The sequence below is a fragment of the Biomphalaria glabrata genome, chromosome 12 (assembly GCF_947242115.1).
Source record: "Biomphalaria glabrata chromosome 12, xgBioGlab47.1, whole genome shotgun sequence".
Taxonomy (NCBI): domain Eukaryota; kingdom Metazoa; phylum Mollusca; class Gastropoda; family Planorbidae; genus Biomphalaria; species Biomphalaria glabrata.
In genome coordinates, this window is record NC_074722.1 from 2,404,949 (window position 1) to 2,429,273 (window position 24,325).

The window sequence follows — 24,325 nt, forward strand, 5'->3', positions numbered from 1 at the left end:
AAAAAGAGGACACTTTGGATTTTTAAGTGTGTTTAATTCAATCATTTGATTCTTAAGAACAGTTTTCAGTTGGCACATTATTGGAAGAACTTCACCACAAAACACATTACCTACCTTAAGAGTATTGAAAATTTAGAGAAAAAAAAATAAATTTTTATGCTAAGAAAACTTAGGGGAGTAATTGTTTTTAAGAAATAGTTGTCTTAGGGAGTACTCATTTTTATTAATTTTAAATTTGAATGTGTTATGTGGTGAAGCGTTCCAGTTCCATTATCAACGTCTGTTGCCAGTGAGATAAACATTATATCAAACATAAAGACTTTAGTCTAGTGGCAAGGGCTGTAAAAGTCAGCACATAAAAAGATATATTGTCCTTAGTAAGGTAACACACCTTAAGACAAAAACAAAATTTCTGTTTACAGTAGAACAAGCTGTCTCATCTTGCATTAGGTACAGCCCAAGTAGGCCTACTAACTACTTAGTAGAATGGGAAAGAAAGATGGGGGTTTTAAAATCATGCTGGTTTGGTGATTCTGGGAATTTCATGTTTAATACAGAGCTAAAGACAAAGAGGATTAGTTTCAAGAATAGTTGGGTTTTTTTTTAGCACTGCATCTGTCTACACCTAGACAGTGTTAATGCTTAGGGTCAGTCAGGAAATGAACAATATAAACAAACCAACTATGTCTTGACCTTACAAGAATAAGGTGAACAGTTATGGGCTAATGAATAACAAGTATTTCTGTGAAGTCACTGGCTTTTTATTTTGTATTAAATAGATAGGCGCAACACAACCAATGAGATGAACTTAGCAAAAAACATAATGCAGGATACCATTACAAACAATCACATTCAGAGGCTGGAATAAGTCAAAACATTTATTTTCTTAGAATTACTGTAAGCCTACCAGTAGGCACAAAGTCAAAAAAAAAAATCATTAGATTTCATGCATACATACATCCTGCACTAGCACCTTTGACATCTAAATTAAACAGGATTCATTCAATGGCAAGTCAACATCTCAAAATAACGTACTTTAAGAAAAAAAGTTTATAAATCGTGTTCGGTCATCGACAAAAACAAAGATCAAAATACTCTTTCAAACACCATACCATTTTAAAAAGACAAATAGGAAAAATCCGTGAACATTTCAAACCCAAGCAATGTTTAAACACTGATTTGCTCGGAATAAATACTCTTCTATTCTATTTTAAAGAATACAAATATTTGTATTCAGTTGTGGTAATTCCAATATGGTTTAGAGATAATCAAGAAAAACTTTCCTCTACATAGACTACTCTTAGACTGTCATAAACGCAATGCTAAACAGTACCAGCATGAGGCTGTACAAGTCACCTTCAGAAGCAGTGAAACAGATTAGGAAAAGATTAACACTAACACATTCATGAAACATGATTTTTTTTTGTCTGTGAGCTATGGTCTTATCTCTTAACCAGTTGGGGAGGAGGGTATCTGGAAGAAAGTTTCCATGCTGTGGTTTAGGCGTTCAGCAAACACAACTCTGCTTAGTCGGGATTCAAACTTGAGCCCCCCCCCCTCCCCCTTTGTTAGGTAGCTAGCCATAACTAAATGGTTTTGACCTATCAGCCACAAATCCCACTAAAGATAAATTTTAACAACTCTAACACAGACCACAATTTTTATTTGGCCAGGGTGTGTATGGTATGCACTTTGGACTGTCAACTTCCTTCAACAGCTATCCAGAAACTAACAGAACGAAACAAAACAATGTTATGTCACTATGTTATATGAAACAATAATTATCAGTACGCTTAATGTTTATATTTTAAAAATAATAATAATAATCTTTACACTTTAAAAACCCAACTATCAGAAAAACACAGACAAACAAAAACTGATCACCCTGAGTCAAGAATAACTTCTTAAACAAGGTTATCATTTCTATATCAACAATTGCAATGGGAATTAAAAAAAATAAAATCAACATTTAAACATTTTTATCTAGCGTCATGGTGATAATAAACCAATTGGAGCTCACTTTGTCATCAACAGTATCTTATCTTATACATTACAGGTGTTACTTCCAGAAGATAATTAATCATCAACAGTATCTTACCTTATACATTACAGATGTCACTTCAAGCAGATAATTACGTCCTGCCCATAACATGTGTCAATTTAGTCATGCATGTTAATCAATGACTCTTCTAAGTCATTGGTTTTCCTGATTCATCCCATTCGATTCTCTAATGGCACTTATACGAATTTCTACTAGCGTGTGGAATAAGAAATGTGCCTCTATCTTTGTGTCTTTCTGAGTATTTCATTAGTATATTTCATTCAGTATTACAAACAAGGTAATTGTAAAATCTGTACTTCGAATAAGGATGTAAACAAAATATATTTTTTGAATTTAAAATCTATTTCTTTGATGTATCTTTCAAGTAGGATTCAACACATCATACTCACAACTTTTTAAAGTGACCAAAAACAAAACATGAAGAAATTTTTTATACTTAAAATTACCCTGGCAACGCCTTAATGGTACCAGTACCGGTAAATTAATAAATGCATGCAAAAAAAAAAAAAAAGATATTGAACAAAGGAAAAATAGATTTAAACATTGTAGTTTTACTTTTCATTCAAAACTTTTGTGAGAATATCAGTTTCATCACAATAATTGTAGAAATAATATCAAAGTCTGCATTAAAAATAGATAAAAGGGAAAGAATGTACAGGATAAATTCTCTAGACTAACACGATTTTAATCACGACTTTGAGCTTTCTGTTTTTTGCGGTGAAATCTTGTTTCTTCTGGATCAAATCCTTGTTCATTGGAGCCATAGATGGCCCAGCTTGGTGTCGGGGCCATATAGTCTTCTGCAGTGAATGTCTCCTGGCCACGAGACTCTTCATAGCGACGCCACAGTTTGTGAAATGTTGGGTAGTCTATCCATGTCCACCAGCGGCCATCTACTTTAAACTAGATGAGAGAAAAAAAAAATATTCATCAATCAAAATATTTTTTCCCGCCTGCTTAAAAAGTACTAAAACTAATCTTTGTAATGGAGATGTAGAAGGGAGTGCTTAACTGGCAAGTGAAGGAGTGAGAACAATGCCAGGTAGAAGAGAACTTACACGGCTACTTTTAATTAGTTTAGTCAATACATTTCTTTGACTTTCTCATTATTTCCCTTTGAGACCTACATTGTTGGTGCAGGGATTTCACTTATTTCTGTGACAAACTGTTTACTAAAGATGATGTGTGGCCAGCAAAATCACCAACTTTTACTTTTCCTGGCCAATAGAATCAACAACGTTTACTTTCCCTGACCAGCAAAATCACCAAATTTTTCTTTCCCTAGTCAGAAGAATCAAACCAACTTTTCCCTGGCCTGCTAAATGACCAACTTTTACTTTCCCTGATCAGGGCTATGATCAAATCCCAATGTATCCATAAGCCATGTTATCAATGTATGTGTATCACTAGTTAGAATTATTCCCCTTGACAAGGGAGTTAACTCTTTCTCTCCTAACTAACGATACCAGCGTTGATTCCACTAGAATGTGGTACATAATTACGGAGAGAAAGAGTTAATATTCTATGTTACATCAAATGTAAGAGTATCACTTGGATTCATTCATGACTTTGACCCATAGTGTTGGCATTGTATATTGTTTTATTTACTTTACAACAACTAACAAGCCAAATTCTCAACCCTTCATACCATTATATTCAGAATAACCTTAGGACTAAATGAATTTTTCTTTATACTAATAGAAACTTTTAGAGGGGTCTAAGAATATGTAAATTTGTGTTTAGCAATTTGCTCATGGAAAAAAACATTTTATAGTTAACAGAATTTAAGTTTGTGAATTAAAAAGACGACTTTGTTGAGAATTTTTTGTCTTGCAAGAGTTATTTACCTTTTTGTGAGCTATAAGCAAGCAATTGGAATGCTCATGTTCTGAAGCAATTTCATAATCTGGTAACCTGTTGGCCAGCTCTGTGACAAATCTGACCACCTCTTCATGCCAGGGAACGTTGTCCATGGTCAAAGTTGAAGCTTTGGACTCACCACAGTAAGTGACACCCTACAGGTCAAGAGAAAGAAAAAAATGTATTCACTAACTACCTTTATGAAATACTATCGGAGAACTGCATTTATAACACTGCTTTATTAACTGCAACGAATTCAATTGAGAAACTGCTTTCATCAAGGAAAAAATACATTTGTCAAGCACTACACTCTACACTAAAGAAAATGATTCACCAGAGAAGGAAACTTAAAACTCTTTTAGTGTCGAATGAGCTAATGCTTTATGATTGTAATCAAATAAATGCTTGAAAGATGACTAAAAAAAAACTGACATCCCAGAAAATGAACCTGGTTGTAACTTCATATTTATGTAACACCTCTTCTGGTGTTTCTAAAGTGTCTGTTGTGTAATAATTAAATGTACTTCACTTAATTTGTTGGACTTCTATTCTCATGGATGCAACCAACACAACAAAGATACTGAAATTCACAGCTTGATCTCATCAAATAGCAGACATTTATTACATAGAATAAAATATTCAATCCAGCCTCAAAGGCACAGTGAATAATATTTCACAAAACATTAATCCAAATCACACAAGAAGTTGCAAAGGGAAAAGATCGTCTCTCGAGACGTAAAATGCCACAGAATCCAAATCATGAAAATACTTAACTACTACACTTTCATCTCCTATTTATAATAACATTCAATATACGTCCATCCTTTCCAAGGACTACAGCTCAACTGACCATGTAGCCAGATCAGAAAATTAAGTTCTAAAAACATTAACCCAATAGCTCCTACTGCAGTACAGTATGTTTTTTATGAGTAAGTCCTTTGGCAGGATAGGTTAGGATGCTAGCAACAGTTTTTTTTTTACACTTTCCTATACCAAGAGCTCATCCTGTCTCGCTTAGAATGAGAACTAGAGATTGGTGACTATTTTATAGTGAAAGCCAGATGCGTATCGCTTTTTTATTTTTTAAAGAATTTTTCAAACGAACAGATCCATAGCCCAGCGTATAAGCCCCCACCCTTCTTCTTCTAGCCAGCTTTTTTGTTGCAGAGCTGTAAGCTATTTTGCAGACTGTGCCAAGCAAAAATAGTGTGCTATTCTCTTCAGTTTCAGCACTGCCATACAGAGTGTTGATTATGTTGGGCTGTATAGGTAGTAGGGTCTACCTAAGGTGGATTAGGAAGGGGCATTCAAAGATGATGTGGTTTATGGTTTCATAAGTGTGGACGCATTGTCTACAAAGGGGTAGGTGTGTGGGATTTATTTTGTTAAGATGATAAGCTTTTTTATATTCTAATGGTTTAAAAGTATCGTTCTATTTTTTAAATTTGTTTATTTATTAGTATTAGATCCAAAATTGGATTATTTTATCAAAATGTTCATTTTCGCTTAGGGTATGGGATGGATTATTCAAACAGGAAATAGGAGCTAATGGGTAAAGTTCTACAACTGAAGAAAATGTTTTCTACCTTGACTTCAATAAAGTCTGGATTTCCAAGATCGACAAGCTTGGAATAATTCTCCAGTTCCTCAGTGTTCCAGGCTTTGACCAGTGTCAGCCTGTAGACTGTCCTCTGTCCTTTGTCTCTAAGGGCCGTGAGACTGTCAATGTATCTCTCCCAGAAGTCTTTGAACAATGGCCTTGAGGGGTGAATAGTTGAATCAGTTTTAAATTAGGTTTTGAGGATGTCATTTTGGTTTTTCTAAGCTCAAAGCAGTGTTAAAGAATTTGGTCTACAAGAGATACTTATGAGGCACTCAGCAAGACTGCCAAGGGAGGTAAGTTACTAACATATATACTGAGTAAAGCATAGCATCAAGTAAGAGAGAAGGGCTTGATAATAACAAGTAAATTAGCAAAAATACATTTAAAAAAAACTGAACATTTATTTACAAATACAAAACCAAATAAAATGCTCAGAAAGACACAAAGATAAAGGCAAATTTCTTATGCCAAATGCTAGACCCAATTCTCCCATAAATTCATTAGAAATTGGAATAGGTGCCTGAATCAGCCAGGAAAACTAATTACTTTGCAAAGTTAAAGTCTCTATTAATATGCATGACTAGATTAACAGTGGACATTTGTAGGACATAATTATACTCTCTATGAAAGGAACATCTGTAATTTATAAGAGAAGTCTATGAAGTTAACTAGGAAATCGAAAATGCCTTTAAGGGTTTACTGGTAATTTACTTTTAAGAAAAAAAGTGTAGACATTGCATTGCATACCAGATACCATTTTTTTTTACAAAATAAATAGGCTGCATTGTAATGACAACTAACCTGTCTATTTTCTTTAAGCTTTCTTTAGTACCAGCATCAACACTGACATACAGCTGTGTGACTGGAACTAGATCTCTGTCAGAAACACAAAAGCTTATTCAAATGGATCAAAACAATGGACTGGGCATGTCTGGGATTCTTTTGGCTTGTCATTTTCATGGAAATAAGTCCTACCAGCATTAGCCCATTGGAAATTTATTTCTTGGTCACAACAAAAAAAGTAAGGTAGAGTTCCCCATTCATGCCTTGTCATTTATGAGGCAGATGATGTAAAGGTCATCTGTTTCTGTGGCCCACGGTTAACGAAGGTGCCATGTGGCAAGCACAACAACCAACCGCCTTTAATTTCCCTAACTAATGTCAGGTACCCATTAGAGAGGCGCTCTAAAGATCCCAAAAGTAAAAATCCCAGTCTTCACCAAGATTTGAACCTGGGATCCCCAGTCCAGAAGCCAAGCACTTTACCACTCAGTCACCGTGCCTGCAGTGACAGCAAATGATAATAAAATACTTTTTTCGTTTAAATATAGCAACCTTTAAACGATTTTATTAGTTTTACATTCACATTTTCCAAAAATATAATTTAAGATGGGCCATGGTAAAGGAGACAAGGTTATTAGAAAGTGTGCCAAGTGGTGGCATGATGATAATGGAAGTTTCGATGGCAAAGGTATAAAAGACACGAGAAGCTTTGTTAGTTGGAAAATTTGATATTAAATCAATATTATCAGTATTAAAATCAGTATTATTGTATCCTGTATCTATTTTGTATACAAGCTGTAGGTATATTATTTCATGTTTGAGTTTGAAAGCATTAAACTCAGGAAACGTTTATCTGCACTGTGTCACTTCATTGTGTCTGCGCTGTGTCACTTCATTATGTCTGCACCGTGTCACTTCATTGAGTCTGCACTGTCACTTCATTGTGTCTGTGCTGTGTCGCTTCATTGTGTTTGCACTGTGTCACTTCATTGTGTCTGCGCTGTGTCGCTTCATTGTGTCTGCACTGTGTCACTTTATTATGTCTGCACCGTATTGCTTCATTGTGTCTGTACCGTGTTATTTCATTGTCTGCACCGAGTCACTTCAGTGTGTCTGCACCGGGTAGCTTTATTGTGTCTGCGCTGTGTCACTTCATTGTGTCTGCACCGTGTTGTTTCATTGTGTCTGCACTGTGTTGTTTCATTGTAACTGCACTGTGTCACTTCATTATGTCTGCATTGTGTCACTTCATTGTGTCTGCATTGTGTTACTTCATTATGTCTGCATTGTGTCGCTTCATTGTGTCTGCGCTGTGTCACCTCATTATGTCTGCGCTGTGTCGCTTCATTGTGTCTTATAGTGGTTTGAATTATAATTATGGGACCTCCTAATTCGCATGTCCAATGATTGTGGAGAAATAGACAAAATACAACACACATCATGACAGAGATTGTGCTGTGTATTATACAAGTGATTAGAAGTTAATGGAGTACTATTTACACAAATATTAGAACCATTACACTAAATAATTGAATATATTAACAGCTAGGTAAAGGTTAGTGCTGGCATCTCACCTAATCTCTTTAGGAAACTGGGCATTGGTTACCAGGAAACTTGAAATGTTTCTCTTGTGCAAGAGCTCCACAAATTTGTTAATTTCTGGATACATGATCGGCTCCCCTACCAGTGACAAAGCACAATGTTGAACATTCATGGCTTCGTCAAATCTCTCAGGTTTCACTCCTGGAACACCTGCAGCAGGGGCAAGAAAAAAAAAAAAAAAGAAAAAAAAAACAAGATTAGAATGAAGAAATTCTGTTGTTCAAAGCTAAGTGGCGTATAAAACATGGGAAGTGACATAATGCTTTTCAACTCCATCCATCCCAACGGTACTACAGCCCATGGAGGGCTTTGGCCGGACGCAGCACATCCCTCCATTCAGATCTCTCCTGAGCCTATCATCTCCATGCACTAGGCCCAAGCTGTTAGACATTTTTTTAGATTCCCATTCAATAGATTCCAAAGTGCCTTTAATTTTTTAAACTAATGTCTCAACTAAGAAAAAAATAGGAGCCAATTTTAAATAAATGGTCAGATTTAGGATCACTTATCATTAATCTAATAATAAATGACATAATAATAAAAAGAATAATGTAACGAATAATGTAATGATTTTTTTTTATTTTATTTTACTGAAATTTGCACCTATCTATATTGTAATAGATCTTTAGGTTTAACCCAATAGCTCCTATTTCCGGTTCAAAAAACCCCCTTCAAAGTCCTAAGCAAGGAGGGATAACTCCGTATTTAAAAAATCCTAAAAAATATGTATTTTGCAAAAAATAATCAAATTGAAGATCTAATACAAATAAACAAACAGATAACTTTAAAAAATAGAACTATATGTCTAGTTTTAAAAAATATATACGTTTAATACCACTAGAATATAAAAAACTTAAAAAATAGTCATTTTCCCACGTGAGGGCTTATACACTGGGGCTATGGGCCTGTTCGTTTGAAAAATTATTTAAAAAATATAAACCTTTTCGATTTTATTAAAAATAGAATCGGTAATCTCCAAAATGATTTGTCATCACGCTTGCAACGAGACTAGAAGAAATCTTCTTTTTAAAAAGTTTAAATCAAGTCTATTGCATAGGGGGTTTTAGAAACGTTTTACAACGGTTTAGGACAAAAACGGGAAAACGTTTCCAACTGCAGAAGGAGCTAATGGGTTAAAGAAATGGAAAATCATAAAACTAATGCAATTTCAAAAAATGATGTTTGCACATTTATTTTTCCTCCCATTTCCCTATGCTAATGATAAAAAATGTTGACAAAGAATTTGCAATAGTTTGAAAAAGCTTGTGATCTTTAGCAGTTCAAAAACAAAAACAGAAGAGGGAATAAAAAAAGTTAGTCACTGGTGTTTCACCTCTAAATTGCTTGATTAATTTGACATGATTGGCGATTGCCCCATCAAATATAGTTTGAGGATCATCCATTTTCCATTTCCATTCTGTTCCAACTGGATTTGTATGATGCCTGCAAAAGTAAAATGAGACTATTAGTAGCGCTATTAGAGCATGGAATGGGTTGCCTGAGCTAGCCAGGAAAACCAGTGACTTGGCAGAATTTAGGTCATTGGTTAATTTGCATGACTAAATGCAAGACGCGTAGGACATAATCATCTTCTTTTTTGAAGTAACGTCTGTATCATATAAGATAGATAAGAAAATAATAGTAGACAAAATAACACTCTTTTGGGTTGTCAAGAAAAATACAATGTATAATGCAAGTATATGGCTTCCTTTGATTCATCCCATGCTTGAGCAGTTGCCAACTCTTCACACAGCTGATGTGTGTAAATGAACAGCTTGTATAGCAGGTACATTTCTGCCAGTATGATGCAATGTGCACTGCAAGCTGTCCAAGGATCACCAGCTCCTGATTTCTTCCTCAGGATTAAATCACTTTCTCATGTTTGGGTATAGCCGCAACGCAAGTACTAACAATTAATATTGGCAAATTGGCTATGATGTGTGTATTGGTTAAAGCCAATACTTAATGAAGCAGAGACCTGGAGATCCATCCAATGCCGCCATGAACAAAATCCATCAAAATCCATCAATACTTGAGTCAGAAAAATTCTTATGATCCACTAGCCGGACAATATCTCTAGTGACACACTGTCGCAAAGAACAAAGCAGCATCCCATTGAAGTAGATATCCTTCAGAGACACTGGAGATGGATAAGCTACACCCTTAGCAAGCCTGCATCCAACTTTACAAGTCCTCACCTGGAACCACCAAGGAAAGAGGAAGAGAGGACTGCCCAGGAATACATGCCACCGCAATTAAGAAGTGGATGCTGAGCAGATGGACCTAACAACAGCTGGAGAGACTTGCAAAGAACCAAAATGCCTGGAGGAAGCTGGTTGGTGGTCTATGCCCCAGATGGGAACACATATAGATATGATTTATGATATCTGGTTATGTTTTCAATCATTGCATATTGACCAAGATCATAAAGTTGTTGGGATTTTTTTATTTGATCAAGATCATAAAGTTGTTTTTTTAATTTGATCAAGATCATAAAGTTGTCTTTTTTTCAATTCTTGACTAAAGTATTTAACACCAAACAATATATCTTGTACAACATTATTAAATTCAAAAGATATGTACATGTCATGGTGTCTAAGATTGTACGTTGATACTGAATTTAGTGGAAGATGACATTCAGATTTGAGACTGATTGCCATCAATAAAACTGAAAAAAAGTTTTATAACTCCATTAAAAGATAAAGAGTGTCAATACCTCCAGCAGAAGACACATTTATTAGCGCAAGCAAGACTGGGTGTTGTCTCCATACATCTGTGACTCTCGATGCCATAGAAAGTGTGCTTATAGCAGCCTCCCCTTCCTCGCAGCATGGACTAAAAACAAAGAGCGATAAGAAAGTTCTGATTTAAAATGCAACAATTTAACAACAGGACAGACATAGATTCAATGGATTAATAATGCTTTAATAATACTGCACAATAATTGTGAAAATAAAACTACAATACTGCACAATAATTGTGAAAATTAAACTACTTTCATTGAAGAAGCATGATGTCACTGTGTATGATAATCCCTTGGGCAAACACATGTATTTGATATTTTGGGTTTTTGGCACATCTGCACAATTTAGGTCTATTTGTGCCCATAATCAAGGGTTATTTCCCCTTTATAGCTCAAGAGCTAAATGTTATACAGCTACGTTATCAAAATATGGTCCATTCATAGCTCAAATAGTAAAAAAAAAAGTAAAAATTTGCAAACACATGTGAGGGAGAGATTTTGGTTATTGGATTTCAAAATTGTTACAGCAAGAGATGTCAATGGGAATGAGCTCCTACCAAGTACAGAATATTTCTATATGGCATGTGTCTCAAATAGCTGACACCTCGAACCCGGGGGAGCTTTGAGCACAAAGGTTTGTCAGCCTAGTCATTAGTGGGCATTCTAAACTGTTGCTTTGTGGTGCTTCAGCAGGTAAGACAGATTAAGTTCATTAAAGTAAGGTTCCCCTTTCAGACCTTGTGATCTATAGGGCAGATGATGTAAAGGTCATCTGTTTCTGTGGCCCACGGTTAACAAGGGCGTCATAATGACCAACTGCCAACTTTATCCAACTAATGTCAGGTACCCATTATAGCTGGGTGGACTCAGAAGGGCCCAAAGATCTCGAAATTAAAAATTCCAGCCTTCACAAAAATATAAACCCAGGACCCCCAGTTCGGAAGCCAAGCCCTTTACCGCTCAGCCACCGTGCCTATAAGTTCATTTAAGCTTTGTAAAAAAAAAGAATCACATTATTGTTAGTGAAATGAACAGACAGACACTGTCTCACCTTCGTCCAGCGACACAACTTCACACCCGAGTGTGAGCCAATCAGTTTGTAGCCTTGCTTCTCTAATGAGTCCCTCAGAAGTGGGGTGATCATTTCCCGGGGGCCATCACCTCCCCCTTGATTACCAACACCACCGTTCATTAATTTGGCTTCCTGGTCCCAATTAAAAGATATTTCATATTTATACATTAACATTTGTATCATGCTATTTAATTTTACTTCCTAATAACTAAGCATATTAACCATTGTTTACTATTTATACTGCTAGATTATCGAAGGAATGTTTTATTTCTTACGTTTAAGACGTTTTTCCCAGAAATGCTTTTAATAATTTTGAGTTAGATAAACACAACAAATGGAGAAGATATTGATATTTTGAGTTGATGCGTTTTTATCAGGCAATTAAGGTGGATTTTTAAAATAAGGTGGCAAGATAAAATTTAACAAGGAAGTGCTGCAAAGAGCAGGGTGCCAGGACATCTGCGCTGTTATTGGCAGTAGGCGCCTTGGCTAGGTAGGTCATGCTCACAGAATGTAGCAAGTAGAAGTAGAAAGAAGGGTGAAAGTGCAAGGCCCAACCTGTGACGGCAGATGTGTATCAAGGATTGGCCTAATTAGTAACATGAAAAGTTGCAAAAGGAAAAGATAAGCTCTCGAGACATAAAATGCTACAGAATATTTGTACCCCAAAAATGAAACAAGCAAAATACAAAGCTTTTCTTAAGCGTGTCAATTAGTTTGGATCAGTCATGTAATTGATATTAAATTTGTAATAAGCTTCAGACGACAATCTATAAAGGGGACTAATTAGGCTTATACCACCAATTTAGTCAAATACTATTTCTTTTCTTTATTTGAGATACCAAACAAATTAATTTATTACCAATAGTTAATTAACTAATAGGTTAATTTTTGTTATTGATTCTTGTGTTGTCAGGTAAAAGAAATAATTGTGCAAAATTTCAGCTTGATCCGAGAATGGGTGTCGGAGAAATAATGTGTACAAACTTTTGGCCAGACTGACAGACAGACATCGGAGAGAGTTGATATAAGCTTTGTCAAAAAAAGAAAAAAAAAAATATATATATATACATACATACATACATATATTTTTTATTTTTTTACTTTTTTTTTATATATAAAGATATTTTCTAACAATATTTGTCTGTTTCTAACCTTTGACTGTTTCATCATGTTGCCAAGATCTTCCAAGTCCATAACGTCATGCTTAGGTGCTGGAGTGGATTCCTCGTCAGATTCTTCACAGGTGTCCTAGCCAGAAAAAGAAAGAAAAATAATTTCCATATAAAGAATTGTTTAAAAAGTTCTCATTTTCAGTATCTTAAGATCAAAGTAGAGTTTAGTTGAAGAAAAGTAAAGGTTGTTGACCATTATGCTGGGCCGCAGAAAGAGATAACTTTTACATCACTGCCCAATAGATGGCATGGTCAGAAACGAGAACTATACATTTTTTTTACTTTTCATTTGCTTATAAGGGATGAAAAAAAATAATTTCTACAATGAAATATGTTGATAAAATGAGTCTGTCTAAAACTTTCATGTAATACTTGTCAGTCTTAAACTAATAAATTGTTATTTCATGTAATACTTGTCAGTCTCAAGCTAATAAATTGTTATTTCATGTAATACTAGTCAGTCTCAAAGTAATAAATTATTTCATGTAATACTTGTCAGTCTCAAAGTAATAAACTATTTCATGTAATACTTGTCAGTCTCAAAGTAATAGATTAATCGTTATTTCATGTAATACTAGTCAGTCTCAAAGTAATAAACTATTTCATGTAATACTTAGCAGTCTCAAAGTAATAGATTAATCGTTATTTCAAGTAATACTTGTCAGTCTCAAACTACTGTAACCTACTTCTTCATCGCTGCTGCACTTTCCATCTCCTGCCTCTCCATTTTCTTTCTTAGTCTTACAGCTGCATTGTTTAGTGCAGGTGTCTTCACAGTTCTTGGCTGTTACTTGACGACCATGAATGGCGCGTTTGATACTCTTTAAAGAGGCTTCCATCCAAGCATTGAAGTCTTCCTCTAAACCTGACAATGTAAACATATAATACATTACCAAAAAAATCCACACAATGAAAAAGTATGTAAAAAAAAAAGATGCAAAGAATAATGTAATAAAATTCTTCATCAATATTATTACTGATTGTATGATTAAAAAAATGTGGAATCACGTTTTTATTGTTAGCTATGGTTCCCAAATACTATAGTAATTGAGCAAAATAAATTCTGTAATAAAATAATACTAAAAATATAATTTGGAATGAAGTATTTCGAGTATGCTAAATGAAGTAAAATTAATAAGGTAAAATTAATAAGGTAAAATTAAAGTAAAATCAATGAAGTATAACTTTTGTTGACTTTAAACTCTCATATTTTTCTGTGATGTCTGAAAACTGACATTTAACATGACACAAGGCTATCTTCCCTATAAGGTCAGTTATCAGACACAAGTGATCAGAACTACAAAAATACAGATGCCTTAACAAAAAATTACCAGATAAGAAGGTGAGCCTTTATAATAATGTGAAGGGAGAGCAGAAACATCAGACAAAAAAAAAATCCAATGTAGAAAAAACTTTACAGTGAACAGTTACATAATAGACTCAGACTTAGCAAATCTAGAGTTCTTCTATGTACTGGAATGCTGTTACTGCTGTCTTTGCTGTCAGGCATATTCAGACAAAACTAACAAATGGCACTTTATTTTCAAGTTTTTAAATTCTTAAGTTCATTGTAGGGAAAACAAAAGCTGATGTAGTACGTTTGTTGTGCCCCCTATTCCCCAACTACATGAATGCTATTAATTTGATTTGATATGTATGAAATATGGTTACAATGTCCTTGAATATCAAAATAAACAAAAGATAAATTCCAGCACTGAAATTATCCAATTACTAAAATTGTACCCAATCAAGGTCCACAGCTTTTATGGTGAAACATTGTTAGCGTACCTTTATTCTTACTATTCACAACATTTTCATCAGCAAGACATAATGGAAGCACTCTATTTCCTGACAGAGTATGCAGCCAGGCATCAACATTTTTAGCAACCTGAAAAGAGGAAGTACAACTATCTCTTAGTCAATGACCAAACAATGTTCCAATATAATTCAATCACACTAAACATGTTCAGCATTTTAAAAAAATACTTGGACTACATGCAACAAGATCAACGTCTAATCTTTCGACTCAGGACCGGACACAACAGAATGAGACAACATATGTACCGGAGGCTCAAAATTGGAACCAGTGAAATCTGCTCATGTGGAGTGTCAACAGAGAATGCTGAGCATGTCCTCCAAAACTGCTCTCTTTACGACAAGAGGACCGTACAAGACACTGGCCCCAAAACACCCCAATAGAAAGAAAACTATATGGAGATCTCCCTGATTTGGAAACCACTGTGCAGTTCATCTCATGTATTGGTCTAGTCATCTGAACGCTCCAACATAACAATGAGAACAAAGAAGAAAAAGAAGAAAGAAGACTCCATGCAGCAAAGACTGAATAATATTAATAACATTATTTAATTTTTAACTCAGGAATTGCTTGATCAAGACATTTTTGAAAATAACAATTAGATATGTCACTATTAGACAAACAAATTAATTGATGTTTAATTTCTTCAGTCTTTTTAAATTTTTTCAATTTTTAATCTTATATGTCCGTGTTTTTAGACCGCCTCCTGGTTTTTAACCCAAGTCATTCAAATTGTTGTTTTTTCTAAACATAAATGCATACACATCCTGTAAAAATTCTAACTCAGTTTATAATAACTATCCTTACATGTTTATTGAAGCACACAGTGAAAAACATATATACAAGGAAACTGGAGGCTACATGAACTAGTTAAAGATACATCTCTCCATTCAGTACTGAAGACAAGCAAATCCTCTCATCAACATGATATGTTAAACATTGAAGGTAGAGCTACCCAAGTGCTAAATGCTTGGCTTCCAAACTAGGGGTCCTGGGTTCTAATCCTGGTGAAGACTGGGATTTTAAATTTCGGGATCAAAAAGGGTGCCTCTGAGTCTACCCAGATTATTTGGGGAAAGTAAAGAAGGTTGGTCATTGTGCTGGCCACATGAGACTCTTGTTAACTGTGGGCCACAGAAACAGATGACCTTTATGTCGTCTGCCCCATAGATTGCAAGGTCTGGAAACGAACTCTACTTTTACTAACTATATTGTTACAATTCTCTCTCCTACTCAGGCCTTCTATAAACACTGCTAAACACAACACAACACATCAACAACCTGACAACAAGAGCTCTAAATAATCTGGTGCTTTAATAATGATCAAGTAGATAACAGACAATACTAGACAATTGGCATCAAACACATCAACAATTAAAATGTCACTCTGTACATCACCGTACAAAACTCTACTGTCTCTCTTTCTGGACTTGTACATCAACACCTGAGGACTCAACCAGGACCGACTTCATGGTCAACTAACAGTCCCGGTCTCGACACTCTCTGGTCTTGAACTGCCGCTTTCCTACACACTGTGTCACTCGTACACGCAGGCTTTCGATCACATGACCATAACATTGGTCATATTTGCGTGTAATTGTGTAATCGTAGTACTGTCCCTTGTCCATGGCCTGAGTGATTCATGTGTGTGTCAGCTGAGCCTATAGTTAACCCTTTTGCGCCGTCAATAGGGTCATAACAATATATATACAATAACAAACATATATTAATTTCACTAATCCAATGTCCCCAGTTTGTTAAAGTTAACATCAAATCATCATCTCGAGTACTATGTACAAGGTTGTGTACTTTCTTCTGTATTGTACATTCCTTACACTAACAACCTAAGAAGCCGCCAGGACTCTGTTCTAAAATTCACTGATGATACTGCCATATAGTCATGTCAGGAGACAAAACTCAGTATCAAAGTGTGTATTGTGTCTGTTCTCTTTAGTGGAATACTGTTGTTTTTAATTTTAAAAATAGTGCTTGTGATCACAACAAATTTCCAATAAGGATCAATAAAGCAGTCTTACTCTTAGATGAAACACACAGTAACAATCATATATACACAGTATTGATTTTATATACACAGTAACAAACATATATATACCAAACCCAAATCTGTTACATCTGACTTACACTATTAAAATGTTCTGGATATGATGAATTTCCAAGGCCCACAACTGCATAATGAAGACCATCAAGTGTTGCTTTGGTTACTCGAAAATCCTCAGCAGCATCTTCTAACCACATATAAAAGTCTTTAGCAGAGTCTGGGGGCTTGCCCTCGGTGTAGGTTGATATCAAGAAAATAATGATACTCCCTTCTTCAGCCTAGAGAGCAACAAAAATAATATTAAACAAACATAATCACTAGATTTGACAACCCACACTCACACAAAAAAGTATTGGATTAAAGAGAATATTCTATTCTATGGTCTCAAAGCAACTATAGATCATCTCCTGAAAATGAGATGAAAGCCTGAGATCAGCTAGGAGAACGATGTCACCCACACAGAGCAGTTCCCCCCCCCTCCTTTCCACACAGCTGTTTCCAAAGAAATGGCAAGTGCCAAGACTGTTTGGGATTAGTGGTGTTGCTGGTTCTGCCAGGGTGTAACATTGTGTGCTACAAGGTGCCTAAGGGTTACTGGCTCCTGATTTAATCTCAGGGTAGCCTTTTCTGTGTTTGTGTTTAGCTACAGGGCAACAGGTTTGGAGTCAAGATATTACCTTTTCCTTGGTAGGTAGTCAGCCAAGGCAAATGTGCCCACCCAGCCTGACAATAGTAACACTAATGGGGGGGGGGGGGGGGGGGGGAGAAAAATATTTAGAAAACGAAAAAAAAAATTAGAAAGCATAGGAAATCACAAGCTTAAAAAAAAAAAAAAAAAAAAAAAAAGAGGAAAAAAATGTGTATGTTCTTAACAATATCACACATGCTCATATTGTTACTGATTCCCTATTTCATCTTTTATCATTATCTGTCCATTGACTTTTATCATAGGGGTGCTGTGACAGGGTAACGAAAATCTCTCCACTTTTCCCGGTCAGTAGCTGTCCTTAGCTGGTCCATCTTTTTATGTCTTACAATATATGACTGAACCAACTCAGCTTTCATCTCTTCCCAGTATTGAAGAATTCCTTATTTTTTGCAAGCCAGAGTGTTGACTCCTAACAGTACAAACTCATTTGTCTACTTTCCTGGTAGCTGATACCCAGCATTTGTCTGTAGCATTTCCCTTAGTTTCAATTAAACTGAGTGAGGTATCCACCATTGTAATTATAATACAATTTCATTTAACAACTCACCTCTAGAGAAAAAAGACTTTCATGATCATAAGAAGGAGATAACTCTAAAACACTTGTGCTGTAACCTTCTGCTTCTATTGTTGACTTCAAAATGTCTGCCAATTTCTACAAAATAATGGAAAACAAACATGAATGAGTATCTTTGAATCTATAAGACTGGGGGACAACAGCAGAGACTTTTCTACTGTTAGCTTCTTTTAAATGCATAAAATAGTATAAAAAGGCAACTAAATCTGCTCTTTGATGTCAGTTGACTTTATTTTTTAAAAAAAAAAGGTGATCCTTTAAGGTATATAAAGAAATAAAAGGCATATATAACAACCGAGAAAATAAGAAATGAAAAGACTTAAGACCTTGACAGACAACTTCATTTGTATCAGATGTTGCAACATATATAGAGAAAAAAATAAATGCTTCTGAAATAGTTTCCCTGAATTTTCAGACTAAATGGGCAAAGCCTTAAATATATTTTTTTTTTCAATAAGTTAAGGACGATAGCTTCAGATTTAGGCTCATTTTTTTCCTACAGACGTAATGATCCAGATGTTGAACATATGTAGATCATGAAAAATAAATGCTTATATTCTCCACAAATTCAACTTAAAAGGTAAGGCTTAAAATTATTTTTTTTTTCCAATAAGTTAAAATGATAGTGAAACTTTGGGCCCATTTCATCCCACAGATATAATGATTTGTATACTTTGGAGACCAGCCTTTCCTTTGGTAGCCAATCGCCAAAATATGAACGTTGTTAGTATCCAGTAACTTTTATTGAAACATTTAAAAAAGACAACAACTAATGTATAGAAATTTAAACTTCCAATACTGTTACAATAAATTCAACTGAAACTTTATAACGACTATGTCATATTCCAAAGTTTAATACAAATTAACTATTTATACCTTTCCTTTTCCAGTTTGAGATCCAACAAAAATTTTTATTTGTCTTTTTTGTTTCTGATTGATTTTTTTAGGCGACTCCACACCTGAAGATTTGCTCTTTTTCTACAAGATAAGAACAGCACAATAAATGTATAAATAGATGAACAGGAGAATCACTAGGAAAAATAAAAGATGCAGATAATGTCAATAAACAAAACAAAAGGTTTTAAATAACACATTAATGTTAATGGTGGACCAAATAGGAACATTAAGAACTTTCAGAGGACTAGCCAGTTGCACAGATATTTACTGATGACCAGCTAAGAAAACTTAGAAGACTATCTAGATATATATATATACTTACTACAGATCAGCCAGTATATATATACTTATGTTTGGTGAAATATCAAATGCTAACTCCACCCCACCCCACCCCCCACACACAAAATTATTAATATTATACTTACAAAGCTCTGACCTTCACCTCTACGATATATTAAATATGCAGCACCTAATCCAGCAGCCAATATTGTCCAGAGAGGAATATGCCATGCTGCAGTACCAATATGGTGTTGGAAAATTTTTTCCAACATTTCACTATTTCTGTGTCTGAAATTAACAGTTAAAAAAATAATAATTAATTAACAAATTCAACAAGTTTATGACATTTCTGTGCTTTTCTTGTGTTTTGTTTGATGTCTTCTTTACTTATATAGTGTTTGAATCCTGTAAATGACAGCAATTTGGCTTAATTTTTATGCTCGTTTGATGAACTTAAGAACACAAATCCTGGTAGAGGCTGGGTTCCAAACTCTTGATTTTAAGATGTCTTATGAGTCCAAAGTACTATATACCTGACATTTGTTGGCTAAAGTAAAGAGAAAGGATCATTGTATCTGCCACATGAAGCTCTGACAGGTGAATTTTGCATCATCTGCCATCTCTCCAGTGCAGTCTTGATGCTAACTTTTTAATACAAGTTCACGAAAAGCATTTAAAAATTTAAATTTCAACATTGTTGGAAAATACTCACAACTAGTGTTTTTATGAATTAGACTTCTATGTTATTTATGTACTTCTCTATGACCGACGATGACATGACCTTATAATGGCTTATATTATAAGTCTATATTACTAACAGTAACATTGTAACGGAAAGTGGGATAATTAATTAATATGAATTTTATGATACAATAAATACATAAAAATAAATAAATAATAAATATAATCATGTCATTCACTATTGGTTAACATTTAATAACATGCATGACGTGTAGGAGGTTATCATCTTCTTTTTTTAAAGTAGCGTCAGTAACGGCTGTAGTGTAAGTTTAAGTAACTGTACTAGTGATTACTCTAGTGTAGACTCTTTGTAGACAAATAGCTTTATTAACCTTTAACTTTAAATAAGACATTTATTTTGATTTAATTTTTAATAATGTTTATTACTTTATAATAACAAACAATGATAATGATTATGATTAATATGATAATGATTTGATTGAATGATTTATTATTAATATTATAAATCATAATTAATAATAATTATTGATAAAATTGATTTAATATTAAATTAAATTAATAGGAAATTACTTGTCTAGATCAATCAATAGATTCTAGACTGCTTCAAGTGTTCCAGCGACGAGTGTCATAAATAAGTTATCAGTAGAGTAGTGCCCTGAGCAGACGAGTACTGCAGTAGACACACTATCACTGTCGTGTTACCTAACCTAGCAATATAAGCTCTCCATCTCTTGAAAATTGAAAAAGGCAGTAAATAGCTCTTTAATCAAAGAAATACGTATATAGATCTTATTCACAGACCTATATATTTAATTTAATTGCAATTGTCTTCGATTCCGATGCGTGAAGTCGTGTTTCCATAAATCATAAGCACATGACTAACCAAACCCAATAGCAACCAACATTTTTTTACTCATCCAATGCAGACAAAGCCGTTGTCCGCAATGACTTGGCAGAATTTAAGCCAATTATTAACATGCGTGTCAAGATTCCAGATTGATTCGATCTAATAGGGACACTCTTAGGACGTGGACCTATATCATCTTTTTTTAAAGTTGTCCTAACGTCTGTATTTTATAAGATAAGGGGATCTAGATTTTCTTTAAATCTTCTGTATTGTACAAAGTATCTTATAAGATAAGATAAGAAATGTGATGTCGCGCGACCTTTGCGAGCGCTCTCCAACTCTCTTTCAGCTAGGCCATCTATTTGCCTCTATGCCAGTGAGAGCAAAATGGCACCTCTCTTATTACACAGTCCAAAAAAAGATCGCCTTTGGCATGCGGTCGTCCCACAAGCTGGATAAGGGCCTGTGCGGCCGACCCAGCACAGCTGTCGTATGGTAAGTAGTGCTTCTGGTGCTTCCATACGTGACCTCCGTGACCATATCGAAGGCGCCGTTCCATACCGGCCATAGCAAATATCTATTATATTTGCCATTCACTAACATAACACCATAGACATAAATAAATATAGACTGGCCGAAGGAAGTAACTTCATGTAACTTGAAAACATGTATATCTATTGTATTCGGATTTCCGAATTGTGAAAAGTTGCATAATCTTCATTCTTAGAGATTAAACAAAACTACAAAGCCTCCTTATTTACAATATATATATATAGGTGTGTATCATTGTGTATATTAAAAGCAAAGTTAAAAAAAAGCACTTAACTTTTATACTGCTCATAAATGCTGTATAATAAAGTACACAAAATTGCAAGTCACAAATTTTCGTTTCATAAAACTCTTTAATCGGCCAGTCTATATTTATTTATGTTTATGTCTATGCATAACACTCATTAATCACGAGATCTCTTAGACTATCGAATGTGAAGTATCCGCCTCAAATTTCGTACACAAGTTTCTTTTACCGCCTAGATGCTCACTAAGAATGGCTTTTGACAGAATTGCAACCTTGGGACATCTATATTTTATTTTCGGTATTTCCCAAAAAGGTCACGTTCTACATTTAAAGCATTTTTTTTTTAAATCACACCAATTCCGTATTTTTAAAGCAGATTTGTTTACTTTTTCCCTATGTCTTCTTATTCTTAACCCTTAAAACGCGTGTGGTAGTTTAGCCTCTAAACATCAGAATCGTAATTCCATTTTTGTATGCACTCATTGTAACGTAAAACAGCGCAGCCGTACGTCGTTTTTCCTTCCCTTTAGACGCGGTGTAATTTTTTATTTTTAAATCTTATCTGATGAAATCCAGACGTTACTTCAAAAGAGAAGATGATTGCATCCTATGCGTCTTCCTCTGTCAATCTAGTCAGGCATGTTAATCAATGACTTAAATTCTGCCAAGTCATTGGTTTTCCTGGCTGGCTCAGACAACCCATTCCATGCTCTAATAGCACCAGGGAAGAAGGAACATTCAGCCAAGTCATTGGTTCTTTGTTTTATAAGTTTCTTTCTCCGGAAATGCAATGTGCAGGTCAAAATGAAAAAAAGCGCTTGATGCCGGGAAACCGACCTTACGCAGCTGAAGGAGTATATAGGCCTAGCTCATAGACTTATATATACTACTATATATGGCCTAGCTTAACTTAATTCTACCTATGTAAAAGAACTGGCGGCACGGGTAGACGTGACTGTTTGTGACTGGTCGGCAAATGCAACCGAAATCGGGCGAGACAAGTAAGAAAAAAGGAAATTTTAATAAATTTATAAATAAAATTTATAAAAATAATTGCAAAAATGTGTTTACTATTCGCTAAATTCAGTGTTGAACTGGCCATGGGACATTAGGACAATTGTGCGATGGACGGGACCCGATGGGCCAGTGGGGCCACTGTCGAATTTTATCTTATAAATTACAGACGTTCCTTCAAAAAGAAGATAACTATATACGTCCTACGCGTATCTGTTAATTTACTAAGGAAAAAACCCTTCTGTCATTGGCTTTCCTGGCTGATTCGGGCAACCCGTTGCATGCTCTAATGACACTAGGGAAGAAACAAGTCTTTCTGAATATTTTATTAGGTTCTATTTTTGTTTTTGCAAGTTATGGTTTAGTAATCGGCAGTTAGGAAAGGCAGTAGGCCTAATTAATAAGGCTCGTATAACAATGTTAGAGATTGTAAGCTTTCGTATTAACAAAACTTAGGCATATGCCTATGCAAGTAGGCTAAAATATAGACAACTGGTGCCACCGTCAAACTCGGTCAGTCCTGCTAAATAAATTCACATACCCTATCTAGACAGCATCATAGCAAACAATGAGCGTGATGAATTAGAAAGGTGCTATTACCCAAAGTTTACAGAAGGGCGGCCTAAGGTAGGCCTAATTTGAGGCCCTAGGCGAAGCGAATAGGGCTGTCCTAGGCGAAGTGAATAGGGTGGGCCCAAATGAAATAGAAAAGCAAAAAAATTAAGACTGAAAAATACACAATGAATTATAAACCGTCCTGTATCTATATCTAAATCAACAAATAAGTTAAGTTCATATAGGCTAGCACCGACAACACTAATCAATGTGTTTCATAGATTATTTACGACACATGATCACCATACCATTTGACCAAAACAATGGTCTTCTAACATATGTGGTCTAACAAGTAGATCTAAACATTCGCAAATAAACCTTGAAACGAAGTAGAGACTTAGATCTACGTACGCTAGTAGACGTAGAGCCGTAGAGCAGGAGCTCTCAACCTGTGGATCGCGACCCCCTTGGGGGTCGATTGACGATGTGCCAGGGGTCGCCTAAGACCATAAAAAATAAAGATTGTTATTGTCTATTCTTCTATTGCTGTATGTGTGTGTATGGGGGGGGGGGGGTCGCGGCAGAGTGTGATAGCTATTGTAAAAAGGGGTCGCCGAGCTTAGAAGGCTGAGAACCGCTGCCGTAGAGTGTTTGAGATTTGATCCATATGTTTCGCAATTTTTTCTCTAAAAAAAAAAAATTCTTTGCGTCCTGTGCGAGGTTCTAGTTTGCTTTATGTCTATGCCTGGAGCTTTTTCTGACAAGCCAAGCTATTGGTCTTGAGACAAAACATCAACACCTAATAAACAGTTGCACAATCGTCATCCCAAAGGCGACGTATGCATATAAACATGGAAGTCATCCTCCTAGACTTTAGGGCACTCAACCACCAACCGGGCACTCGACAACTTAATGAGGACATTGTGACCGATCGTCGCACGAGGTTTGCAAGACGTCCACCAACAGAATGATTCCTGCATTCCAAGGGAGGCAACAGCACACGGAGACCGATACGAGGAAAACGCAAAGAGCCAGGGGCGTCCTCGTATAACTTGGCGCGTGACCTCCGTGAACCCTTCATGGAGGACACCAGCTGGGAAGAATCGACAATTTTTTAGGTGATTTATTTCTGTGTGGACTGCTTGCCACCCAATACGCAGAACGACGCGGGCGAGGA

General features: G+C 35.4%; 1 protein-coding gene across 1 annotated transcript; it reads right to left on the reverse strand.

Moving 5' to 3' along the window:
* Positions 1–13: 13 nt before the first annotated feature.
* On the reverse strand, positions 14–20,688 carry LOC106058386 (S-adenosyl-L-methionine-dependent tRNA 4-demethylwyosine synthase TYW1-like). The gene is made up of 16 exons (XM_056005902.1): positions 20,507–20,688; positions 19,381–19,522; positions 18,935–19,036; positions 18,032–18,136; positions 16,859–17,053; positions 14,689–14,788; positions 13,587–13,765; positions 12,881–12,976; positions 11,705–11,857; positions 10,627–10,745; positions 9,244–9,353; positions 7,883–8,060; positions 6,327–6,401; positions 5,509–5,680; positions 3,910–4,077; positions 14–2,965 (listed from the first exon to the last, which is right to left on the reverse strand). The coding sequence occupies exons 2-16, from the start codon at positions 19,504–19,506 to the stop codon at positions 2,747–2,749; spliced, it is 2,097 nt and encodes a 698-aa protein (XP_055861877.1). The 5' UTR covers positions 19,507–19,522; positions 20,507–20,688; the 3' UTR covers positions 14–2,746.
* Between the last annotated feature and the right edge of the window lie 3,637 nt (positions 20,689–24,325).